Here is a 12,555-nt window from a genome sequence, read left to right as displayed (position 1 = left end):
TACCTACCTCACTGTGATATCTACCTCACTGTGATATCTACCTCACTGTGATACCTACCTCACTGTGATATCTACCTTACTCATATTCCCTCTCACACATGTTGGTGTTGCCATGATTACGGCCTAACTCCATGTGACTCCTGCCATGGCTGATGTTCTTATTAGCTGTCTTAAGGAGACATAAGGAGCCGTGGGTTAACTGTAGTCGCGGGGTTAACTGTACTCACTGGGTTAACTGCACTCGCTGGGTTAACTGTACTCGCTGGGTTAACTGTACTCGCGGGGTTAACCACACTCGCTGGGTTAACTGTACTCGCGGGGTTAACCACACTCGCTGGGTTAACCGCACTCGCAGGGTTAACTGCACTCTCTGGGTGCCCTTCCCCAGACACAGCTTCTGCTGCTGCTCTGTGGACTCCTCCTCCAGCCTGGGTTAGGGTTAGGGCTGGCTCCTCCTCCAGCCTGGGTCAGGGTTAGGGCTGGCTCCTCCTCCAGCCTTGGTTAGGGTTAGGGCTGGCTCCTCCTCCAGCCTTGGTTAGGGTTAGGGCTGGCTCCTCCTCCAGCCTTGGTTAGGGTTAGGGCTGGCTCCTCCTCCAGCCTTGGTTAGGGTTAGGGCTGGCTCCTCCTCCAGCCTGGGCCGGCTCCTCCTCCAGCCTGGGTTAGGGTTAGGGCTGGCTCCTCCTCCAGCCTGGGTCAGGGTTAGGGCTGGCTCCTCCTCCAGCCTTGGTTAGGGTTAGGGCTGGCTCCTCCTCCAGCCTTGGTTAGGGTTAGGGCTGGCTCCTCCTCCAGCCTTGGTTAGGGTTAGGGCTGGCTCCTCCTCCAGCCTTGGTTAGGGTTAGGGCTGGCTCCTCCTCCAGCCTTGGTTAGGGTTAGGGCTGGCTCCTCCTCCAGCCTTGGTTAGGGTTAGGGCTGGCTCCTCCTCCAGCCTGGGCCGGCTCCTCCTCCAGCCTGGGCCGGCTCCTGGACCAGCTGGGCTTGTACACACACTGATGGAGCGGTTTACTCAGCTCATTTGAAGTGGCTGTGGTCTCTGCCATGTTCCAGTCCCCTGACTTTATGGCCTTGTGTTTATACGGTTGGATGCACGGGAAAGTCAGGCTGCAGTTCACACACACTCACACACTCACATTCACTCACACACACACACTCTCTCTGAAGGGACGCAGGCACACACACACACACACACTTCAAGCCAACTGTGAAGGGCTGACTGGGCCACAGTGATTGTTGTGCGTAAAATTCAGTCCAGACAGGCAAGTCAACGAGCGATAAATAGTTTGGAGCTGTAACTGTGATGTGTGTCAACACAGGGAGCACCCTGTCTTGCCGCTCAGTGAGGAAACACTGTGGGCTCTGAAACGAAGCCAGGAGTGCAATTACACGTCAAAACAATTGATGGCATGTATAGATGCCTTTTTTGTTAAAGCTACGACAGGTAGTAAACAGTAAATAATCATTATTGCAGCACAGTCAGGGAAATTTGAAACACTGTCTACTAAAGTGTGACTGGTGGGGTTCCCATAGTTACGCTTCCCAGCATAGCCTCCTGACCACACCACCTTTCATGGAGCTGAGGAGAAGAGGAATACAGCAGGCTCACCCTGTCAGAGGAGAGGAGGAATACAGCAGGCTCACCCTGTCAGAGGAGAGGAGGAATACAGCAGGCTCACCCTGTCAGAGGAGAGGAGGAATACAGCAGGCTCACCCTGTCAGAGGAGAGGAGGAATACAGCAGGCTCACCCTGTCAGAGGAGAGGAGGAATACAGCAGGCTCACCCTGTCAGAGGAGAGGAGGAATACAGCAGGCTCACCCTGTCAGAGGAGAGGAGGAATACAGCAGGCTCACCCTGTCAGAGGAGAGGAGGAATACAGCAGGCTCACCCTGTCAGAGGAGAGGAGGAATACAGCAGGCTCACCCTGTCAGAGGAGAGGAGGAATACAGCAGGCTCACCCTGTCAGAGGAGAGGAGGAATACAGCAGGCTCACCCTGTCAGAGGAAAGGAGGAATACAGCAGGCTCACCCTGTCAGAGGAAAGGAGGAATATAGCAGGCTCACCCTGTCAGAGGAGAGGAGGAATACAGCAGGCTCACCCTGTCAGAGGAGAGGAGGAATACAGCAGGCTCACCCTGTCAGAGGAGAGGAGGAATACAGCAGGCTCACCCTGTCAGAGGAGAGGAGGAATACAGCAGGCTCACCCTGTCAGAGGAGAGGAGGAATACAGCAGGCTCACCCTGTCAGAGGAAAGGAGGAATACAGCAGGCTCACCCTGTCAGAGGAGAGGAGGAATACAGCAGGCTCACCCTGTCAGAGGAGGAATACAGCAGGCTCACCCTGTCAGAGGAGAGGAGGAATACAGCTGGCTCACCCTGTCAGAGGAGAGGAGGAATACAGCAGGCTCACCCTGTCAGAGGAGAGGAGGAATACAGCAGGCTCACCCTGTCAGAGGAGAGGAGGAATACAGCAGGCTCACCCTGTCAGAGGAAAGGAGGAATATAGCAGGCTCACCCTGTCAGAGGAGAGGAGGAATACAGCAGGCTCACCCTGTCAGAGGAGGAATACAGCAGGCTCACCCTGTCAGAGGAGGAATACAGCAGGCTCACCCTGTCAGAGGAGAGGAGGAATACAGCAGGCTCACCCTGTCAGAGGAGAGGAGGAATACAGCAGGCTCACCCTGTCAGAGGAGAGGAGGAATACAGCAGGCTCACCCTGTCAGAGGAGAGGAGGAATACAGCAGGCTCACCCTGTCAGAGGAGAGGAGGAATACAGCAGGCTCACCCTGTCAGAGGAGAGGAGGAATACAGCAGGCTCACCCTGTCAGAGGAGAGGAGGAATACAGCAGGCTCACCCTGTCAGAGGAGAGGAGGAATACAGCAGGCTCACCCTGTCAGAGGAGAGGAGGAATACAGCAGGCTCACCCTGTCAGAGGAGAGGAGGAATACAGCAGGCTCACCCTGTCAGAGGAGGAATACAGCAGGCTCACCCTGTCAGAGGAGAGGAGGAATACAGCAGGCTCACCCTGTCAGAGGAGAGGAGGAATACAGCAGGCTCACCCTGTCAGAGGAGAGGAGGAATACAGCAGGCTCACCCTGTCAGAGGAGAGGAGGAATACAGCAGGCTCACCCTGTCAGAGGAGGAATACAGCAGGCTCACCCTGTCAGAGGAGAGGAGGAATACAGCAGGCTCACCCTGTCAGAGGAGAGGAGGAATACAGCAGGCTCACCCTGTCAGAGGAGGAATACAGCAGGCTCACCCTGTCAGAGGAGAGGAGGAATACAGCAGGCTCACCCTGTCAGAGGAGAGGAGGAATACAGCAGGCTCACCCTGTCAGAGGAGAGGAGGAATACAGCAGGCTCACCCTGTCAGAGGAGGAATACAGCAGGCTCACCCTGTCAGAGGAGAGGAGGAATACAGCAGGCTCACCCTGTCAGAGGAGAGGAGGAATACAGCAGGCTCACCCTGTCAGAGGAGAGGAGGAATACAGCAGGCTCACCCTGTCAGAGGAGAGGAGGAATACAGCAGGCTCACCCTGTCAGAGGAGAGGAGGAATACAGCAGGCTCACCCTGTCAGAGGAGAGGAGGAATACAGCAGGCTCACCCTGTCAGAGGAGAGGAGGAATACAGCAGGCTCACCCTGTCAGAGGAGAGGAGGAATACAGCAGGCTCACCCTGTCAGAGGAGAGGAGGAATACAGCAGGCTCACCCTGTCAGAGGAGGAATACAGCAGGCTCACCCTGTCAGAGGAGAGGAGGAATACAGCAGGCTCACCCTGTCAGAGGAGAGGAGGAATACAGCAGGCTCACCCTGTCAGAGGAGAGGAGGAATACAGCAGGCTCACCCTGTCAGAGGAGGAATACAGCAGGCTCACCCTGTCAGAGGAGAGGAGGAATACAGCAGGCTCACCCTGTCAGAGGAGAGGAGGAATACAGCAGGCTCACCCTGTCAGAGGAGAGGAGGAATACAGCAGGCTCACCCTGTCAGAGGAGGAATACAGCAGGCTCACCCTGTCAGAGGAGGAATACAGCAGGCTCACCCTGTCAGAGGAGAGGAGGAATACAGCAGGCTCACCCTGTCAGAGGAGAGGAGGAATACAGCAGGCTCACCCTGTCAGAGGAGAGGAGGAATACAGCAGGCTCACCCTGTCAGAGGAGAGGAGGAATACAGCAGGCTCACCCTGTCAGAGGAGAGGAGGAATACAGCAGGCTCACCCTGTCAGAGGAGGAATACAGCAGGCTCACCCTGTCAGAGGAGAGGAGGAATACAGCAGGCTCACCCTGTCAGAGGAGAGGAGGAATACAGCAGGCTCACCCTGTCAGAGGAGAGGAGGAATACCACAGGCTCACCCTGTCAGAGGAGAGGAGGAATACAGCAGGCTCACCCTGTCAGAGGAGAGGAGGAATACAGCAGGCTCACCCTGTCAGAGGAGAGGAGGAATACAGCAGGCTCACCCTGTCAGAGGAGAGGAGGAATACAGCAGGCTCACCCTGTCAGAGGAGAGGAGGAATACAGCAGGCTCACCCTGTCAGAGGAGGAATACAGCAGGCTCACCCTGTCAGAGGAGAGGAGGAATACAGCAGGCTCACCCTGTCAGAGGAGAGGAGGAATACAGCAGGCTCACCCTGTCAGAGGAGGAATACAGCAGGCTCACCCTGTCAGAGGAGAGGAGGAATACAGCAGGCTCACCCTGTCAGAGGAGAGGAGGAATACAGCAGGCTCACCCTGTCAGAGGAGAGGAGGAATACAGCAGGCTCACCCTGTCAGAGGAGGAATACAGCAGGCTCACCCTGTCAGAGGAGAGGAGCCCCTGTGGGAGCTGCCCCTGTGGTACAGACATACTAACAGACAGAAACAACTGGGCTCACTTGACCTTAATGGAGTTACTGGCAGCACTGTCTGTGGCTGGATACCAGCCAGGCAGCAGCAGCAGCAACCTACCTGTCTGTCTGTCTGTCTGTCTGTCTGTCTGCATGGAACCTTAAGAAGTCTAACCTCGTGACTTCAGAAATACTAATGTGACAGAAATGTGTGGAAGGAATATATTTGTTTCTAAGGGAGTCACATTGTGCCAACGTGTCTGTGTAGTCTGGGATGCAAGCCTGTGTCTGTAGTTCAGAGTGGATCCACATGTCTGTGATGTGTCCTGTGGGGTTGCCACGGTGCCGTCCAGCTCGGGGCCTGCCTCCCTGGGCTCGGCTGGGGTTTGGCTCCACGTCTGCCTGCTTCTCCTGGAGGAAGGAGAGGGTTCGGCTCCACGTCTGCCTGCTTCTCCTGGAGGAAGGAGAGGGTTCGGCTCCACGTCTGCCTGCTTCTCCTGGAGGAAGGAGAGGGTTCGGCTCCACGTCTGCCTGCTTCTCCTGGAGGAAGGAGAGGGTTCGGCTCCACGTCTGCCTGCTTCTCCTGGAGGAAGGAGAGGGTTCGGCTCCATGTCTGCCTGCTTCTCCTGGAGGAAGGAGAGGGTTCGGCTCCACGTCTGCCTGCTTCTCCTGGAGGAAGGAGAGGGTTCGGCTCCACGTCTGCCTGCTTCTCCTGGAGGAAGGAGAGGGTGGGGAGAAACCCTGGGCTGGACTCTGTTCCTCCTGTCTACAGACACACTGTCCCGTTTCTCACCTACCTGTCCTTCTCTCCATCCTACACCTTCTCTCCCTTACCCTCCTCCTCCTCCCCTCCTCCACCTGCCCCCTCCTCCTTCCTCCTCCCCACCCCCTCCTCCCTCTGCTCCCCACCACCCTCTGTTTGTTGGTTCATGTAACTCAGCAACTATGAAAACAATATTCCTGGTGTGTGTACACCTTGTTGGGTAAAGTGCTCCTCTAGCACAGACATGGACCCACCTCGTAGTGTGGGTTAGGGTTATTTCCAGGATTTTTCTCAGTCATAGCTTACAGACACATTCTTTGCTCTTTTACACTGAAGCCATGATGATGAGACTAAATATAATCTCCAGACAGTTCAAAATAAACATTAAATAAACCACGACACAAACCATGATGTTTATCTGTTGGCAGGGGAGAATCTTTCCACCGAAGCACACCGGCTTCCTTCATTTCCAAGAAGTCATCTCTCAATTCATCTCTGACTCAGTTTTATGACCATTGTTACTGGGGTATATTTCCTTCTAGCTCCCTCCCAGAGTAAAGCAGCTGTTCTGTCTTTGTCCTAACCCTAACCCCCAGAGTAAAGCAGCTGTTCTGTCTTTGTCCTAACCCTAACCCCCAGAGTAAAGCAGCTGTTCTGTCTTTGCAGTAACAACACGTTGTGGGGTTCTCTGAAGGAGCCAGACATTGTGGACACGGAGCAGTTTGAGGAGCTGTTCTCCAAAGCCACGCAGCAACCAAAGAAGAAGCCTCTCTCCGACACCTTCCAGAAGAAGACCAAAGCTAAGAAGGTGGTTTAACACACACACCACACACACACACCCACACACACATCATGTCCTGAACCCTACTCAGTGAAAGAGGTTCTCCCTTGTCAGAGTCTCTGTAAATAATGTCAGGCTGTCTTCCCAGTCCAGTACTTGTGCTGCAGGGTTGATAGCTGAGTGCCTCCATGTTTCCAGCTGGCATCTGCCGTTCTGTCAGACTGGCTCCGGACACTCATGCAGTCACAAGCTCAGAAAGCCCCTCTGGAGCTTCAGCTTCTGCAGTATCAGCAAAAACAGCCCCAGATCCCCCGCCCGCCCCACCCCCAAACAACCCCCACCCCCCAGCCGCCTACCCACCCACACACACCCCCACGGTCTTGAGATTGGCGTCCAAGCAGCAAAAAATCGTCCACCAGCCCAGACTGTCCCTCTCTCAATCCATATACCCTGATCAATCAGTTAGGGCTCCAGTCCATTCCTGTGTGTATGTGTGTGTATGTGTGTGTATGTGTGTGTGTGTGTGTGTGTATGTGTGTGTATGCGTGTGTGCATGCGTGTGTTTCACTGTGTGTCTCCATTCAGTTGGGCTCAAACTGGCCCAACATTTGATCCAGGTCAGATAGCCACAGACCTCAGAGCTGAGGTCCGGCTCCAGCATGACTAGTCTCTCTGTCCCCAGCAGCCAACACAGCAACCCAGCACACCATCCTCAAACACTGAACAAACCTCCTCCCTGTCCCCCTTCTCTCCATCAGTATCCTGCTCCTCTCCTCTCCAGTACCTTGTTGCTTTCAACACCACGAGGAGCAGCCAGGCTATCTGCAAACATAATGGCTTTCTTCTGAAACATACTGCCTGCAGGCCTCACGTCAGTGACTGTCTGAACTGTGTGTGTGTGATGACAGGACAGTTCTGATGCACCCTGTAGAAAGTGTTGCCAGACTAAATCCACCCTCATAGCTACAGGCTGCTGTAACGATGGTAGGCAGCTGTAGAGCAGGGAAGGTCTGTGTGGGTGATGGATACGAGGCCTCAGCACAGCTCTACAGCCAGGTCCCTAACCCTGGGTGACAGGCTGGTGGGGTGGGGAAGGGGGAGGGGAGGGTGTGATGGAGGGTGGAGAGGAAAGCGAGGGTCTGGAGGGAGGGTGGGGTCGGGGGAGGGTGGGGGCCGGGTGGGGGTGTCTGATGGAGGGTGGCAAGGAGAGGGGGGCCGGAGGGAGGGCACCTACATGGAGGCGTAATGTGTATCAGGTGTCTGGTCTTTGATATGAAGCCCCCATGTTAACTCCTCAGGCCCCCTCTCATCAGCATATGAAAGTGGAGGGCTGAGGGGGCGCTGAAGGCTGAGGGGGTGCTGAGGGGGTGCTGAGGGGGTGCTGAGGGGGTGCTGAGGGGGCGCTGAGGGGGCGCTGAGGGGGCGCTAGCCCCTCCGTGTGATTGCAGGCATCTGTCTCCTGGCTCTGCAGGGAGGGAGCCTCCACACACACACCCTTACCCTCCACACACACACACACTCACCCTCCACACACACACACACACACACACACACTCACACCCTTACCCTCCACACACACACACACTCACCCAGCTCACACACCGTGGGTGTGGCTTGAGTTCTTCTCCCCTCGTGTGGGAGATGATTGATGAGCCCTCATACAGGGGTTAGTGAAGCATGTGTCTAGTGTGGAGACAGACGGAGGAGAGTGTCTGTAAGATTAACAGAGAGAGGGAAAGGGAGAGAGAAGCGGGGCTGGGATGCGCTGTGACCAGAGAGTGAGGAGATGTCTAGATCCCTGTGTTATTGTAAGGTGGCCCTGGGTGACCTGCCCGGTGACAGGGTTTGGCTTTAGTCAGTCACCCAACAGGAAGCTGCAGGCTGGCCGGGGCCGTGCACACTGTCAGCTGCTCTGCTGCTCCCTGCTCAACACCAGCCACCTGCTAGTCCTCACACTGCTCTCACACGCATCAAATCTCTCTCTCTCTCTCTCTCTCTCTCTCTCTCTCTCTCTCTCTCTCTCTGTCTCTGTCTCTGTCTCTCTCTCTCTCTCTGTCTCTCTCTTTCTTTCTCCCTCTCTTCCTCTTCCACTCTCTGTCCCTCTCTCTGTCCCTCCTCTTTGACTCTCTCTGTCCCTCTCTCTTTTATCTGTCTCTGCTTTCCTCATCTCATACTTCACCGTCACCATGGCATCGGTGTCTGTGCTAATCCCTCGATAGGAGGTTGTTCAGCTAGTGTCCAGTGGAGGGTGCTGTTCTCCTCTGACTCCCAGTAGCAGTCTGTCTGGCCCTCAGCATCAGCATCTGAGAGCCTCTCTTCTCACTCGCCCGCGCCTCGCAGACCCAAACATCCAGTTGTCTCTCCTCATTAAGTTAACTGGCCAGGCTAATCACTAGTCCTGGGTTAGGGACCTGGAGCCACAGTGGAGTGTGGCGGCTTCCTGGTAGGGTTTTAGTGCTGGCTGTCCAGAGCAGTTCATTAAAGGTGTTGGGAAAGCCTCTCCCTCCCCCTCCCCCCCTCCTCCCCCCTTCCCCTCCTCCCTGGGTGGGAGATCCCCAGTGATCCAGAGACTGACTGAGCGTGCACCACAGCACACTGTAACGCAATACCCACTTCTAAGGCTTCCAGCCTGGTTCCCAGTGGCGGCCCAGGATCAGGACCTTGCTGGAACAGGCTACCTAATGAAGACGGCCCAGACATTAAGTTTTAGAGCCAAAACTCTCTCTGGCTTTATGGCTAATTCAGTCATAAGTAATTGTGACCATGTGTAGGCACAAATAAAAATCCTGTGAATTTATAGTTTGTTATAAAAAAAAGGCCCTGCTCTCGACTGCTCGTCCAGACCAGAAGAGATGCCCTTTTATGGTTTAACATTTTTTGGGGACTATTTTAATTTTTTTTCTGAGAGGGTAACCTTGCTGTGTACTCTGCTCTCTGATGGTTTTGTTTGATTGAGTGTTTGTGGCCTGGATGGGTTGCAGACCATCATGAGCCCTGTCATGAACCCACATGACTCAGTGTTCAGGATGATCCTGTCATGAACCCACATGACTCAGTGTTCAGGATGATCCTGTCATGAACCCACGTGACTCAGTGTTCTGGATGATCCTGTCATGAACCCACATGACTCAGTATTCAGGATGAACCCAGAACCAGACGTGTTATGATGACTCACACTGTTATGTCTTCTCCAGCATCCAGACACGCAGACATCGTGACTTGGGCTAATGCGTATGTGTTTGTGTGTGTAGATCATCAAGCTGTTGGACGGGAAGCGATCTCAAACCGTGGGCATCCTGATCTCCAGCCTGCACCTGGAGATGAAAGACATCCAGCAAGGTGACACACAACACACCCTCACACAACACACTCTCACACACACTCTTTCACACAAACATACACACTCACACACTCTCTCACTTTCCTTGCTTCTCCAGAATGTTTTTATATTCATTCAACACGTAAATATCAGATTGAAGACGACACTTGATAAATCTCAGATGGAAGTGATTCTGTTTGCGCTTTTACTGCCTCAACAGGCGGGAATATGTGTAGCTGCTTAAATAGATGAAGTTGTTTCAGCCCAACATGCTCCTGGCTTCTCAGGGAACCATGTTGGGTTGTAGGGGGAAAGACTTCCTGTCGGAGCGATGTTGGAACCATTGCAGTCCGATAGTACTCCTATCACTGCAGTCTGCAGCACTGCAGTCTGAAGCATTGCAGTCTGCTGCACTGGTCACAGTCAGAAAGAGATCCCCTGACCTGACACAGAGCAGAGAAATGTGTGGTGTGTGTGTGTGTGTGCGTGTATGCATGAATGGAGTAGTGTGTGGTTCACATGTGTGTGTGTGTGTGTGAGTCTCCTCAGGGTGGAGGGAGAGAGAGGGGAGCGCCTGCCTGTCTGAACATGGGGTTGGCAGACCTGGTTGTCGTTGCAGGTGACGGTTTTCCGCGCCTAATAGGAGCGACACCCCACTAATGATCTGACGCTGTAGACTTCACCCTCACAGACCACAGCCTCACAGCACCACATAAACCCTGACCACGCACGGCCACCCCCTCCTGGGTACATGCTGCTCCCTTCTCTGTGTGTGTGTGTGTGTGTGTGTGTGAGAGAGAGAGACCCAGTAAAACCTCTCTGCGTGAGGCTGCTTAATGGGAGGTGTAGGTGAAACGGACAGTTAGAACCTGACAATGCTGAGAGCTGCTTAATAAGCACTTCTGAAGGCTCTGCTCAGCCCGCCTGGCCTCTGTTGGCAAATTAAGAGGACATGGGACATGTAATGTAATTAGAGACACTGGGGAAAGAGGGGGCTGATGCAGGGAGTGTGGTGGGGGAGAAGGAGGAGGAGGGGGGAGGTCTCTGGTAGCCCTACCAGGAGAGAGGGCTGATGGAGGGAGTCTGACTGGCCGGCTGGAGGATCTCCTGTGCTCCCCCACACAACGACACCCACACACACTCTCTCTCTCTCACACACACACCACCACACCCAGTGTGACGAGTGAGAAGTGGAGTGAGGTGGGCAGTCTTTGATCTCTTGGTGTGGAGAGATATCCGGCCGCCCTAGACCGCCCCAGACCACTACCCCACACTGCGCCCCCTACCTTCTGGTCACGTGACCCTGAGTAAGACACCCTAATGAGATCTCCTCCCGTCCAGCAGCAGACAGCAGCAGACCCATATCAGCTGATCTCGGTACCTTGGATCCTCCTCTATCTGCACCATAAAGCTGTGACACATCATCCAGACACTGAGCAGAGCTCCCATCTCTCTGTCTCGCCCTCCTTCTCTCTCGCCCTCCTTCTCTCTCCCTCTCTCTCTCCCTCTCTGTCTCTCTCTCCCCCTCTATGTCTCTCCCTCTCTCTCGCCCTCTCTCTCTCGCTCTCTCTCATTACTGAAGGCTGCGGTTGTTCTGAGCAGCAGGTCCTGGGGTTAAGCAGCTACAGGCTGTCTGCCGTGACCTGTGCCCCAGGGGCTTAGTCTCCTGCCTGTCTGCCCAGGATGGGTGCCTCGGTGTGGGCCTGACATCCCTCCTGGCCTCCCTGGCCTCTCCCACCACCCTCCCAGGCACTGTGCCACACACCCACACGGCCAGTGTCTTGTTATCTAACCATACGTCCGTAGCATGACGACACAGCTAACTACAATCACAACCCACCTGAGCTTCACTTCCAGAACACAGCCAGCTCATAACAGAGCCTGTCCAAGCTTCGTGGGCCTTTATAAGAGCAGGCCTGTGATAAACGTGTTTACCGTTGCAGCTGTTCTGACTGTGGACAACTCCGTGGTGGATTTGGAGACTATCGAAGCATTATACGAGAACGTGAGTCCAGGAAGTCACCTGAAAGCATGAGCAAACCTTAAGGAGACAAAGTCCCTTTCTCTCCCAGTGGAAACATGGGGCTCCCTACTAGCTGATAGGATGTGTGTGTGTGTGTGTGTGTGATGACAGAGGGCCACCAGTGACGAACTGGAGAAGATCAAGAAGCACTATGACACGTCCAAGGAGGATGAGGTGAAGCTGCTGGACAAGCCTGAACAGTAAGAACCCACCTGAACCCCTCAAACACACAACATAGAAAATACATGGTAGGTGACCTTGATTTATAACACTGAACCTCCCCTCCCAGTGCCCCCCGCCCCCCCTTGCCCTCCCTCACCCCCCCTCACCTTACCCCTCACACCCCTTCGGCCTGCTGACTCAGTCTCCCTGGGAGAAGAAGCAGCCGAGGAGACAAAAATAGGCTGATCCTGTCGGACATTTTGTTTTAGTCCTGTCATAACATGTCCTCCAGGTTTCTGCATGAGCTCTCCCAGATCCCAGACTTCTCTGGCCGGGCGCACTGCATCATCTTCCAGCCGCTCTTCCAGGACAGCATCTCCACCATCCTCCGCAAGGTGGAGATCGTCTCGTCTGTCTCCAAAGTAAGACTGCACACCTTGCTGGGTTCAGTTTGCTGGTTATTGTGAACCTACAATGCTAACTTGGTGTGTGTGTGTGTTTGTGTGTGAGGGGCTCCTGGAGTGTGGCAGTGTGAAAGAAGTGATAGGGCTGGTTCTGGCCTTTGGGAACTACATGAATGGAGGGAACAGGACCAGAGGCCAGGCTGACGGCTTTGGCCTGGAGATCCTCCCCAAGCTGAAGGACGTGAAGAGCAGGGTGCGTCACCTCCATCACCTCCTGCACCACCTCCTCCAC

The 12,555-nt window shown here is 54.6% G+C and overlaps 1 protein-coding gene across 1 annotated transcript in view; it reads left to right on the top strand.

Moving 5' to 3' along the window:
* LOC146300256 (formin-1) overlaps window positions 1–12,555 on the top strand; it is a 58,592-nt gene that overhangs the window by 24,018 nt on the left and 22,019 nt on the right. The window contains 6 exon segments of the mRNA XM_084682166.1: window positions 6,241–6,382; window positions 9,607–9,694; window positions 11,618–11,679; window positions 11,809–11,897; window positions 12,152–12,281; window positions 12,370–12,516. Of these exon segments, the coding sequence (XP_084538292.1) occupies window positions 6,241–6,382; window positions 9,607–9,694; window positions 11,618–11,679; window positions 11,809–11,897; window positions 12,152–12,281; window positions 12,370–12,516 (658 nt within the window).

The sequence above is a fragment of the Hypomesus nipponensis genome, chromosome 3, assembly GCF_054491055.1.
Source record: "Hypomesus nipponensis isolate SF chromosome 3, ASM5449105v1, whole genome shotgun sequence".
NCBI classification, from domain to species: domain Eukaryota; kingdom Metazoa; phylum Chordata; class Actinopteri; order Osmeriformes; family Osmeridae; genus Hypomesus; species Hypomesus nipponensis.
The sequence above is the reverse complement of the archived record's forward strand: the minus strand, read 5'-3'. Positions and strand labels throughout refer to the sequence as shown.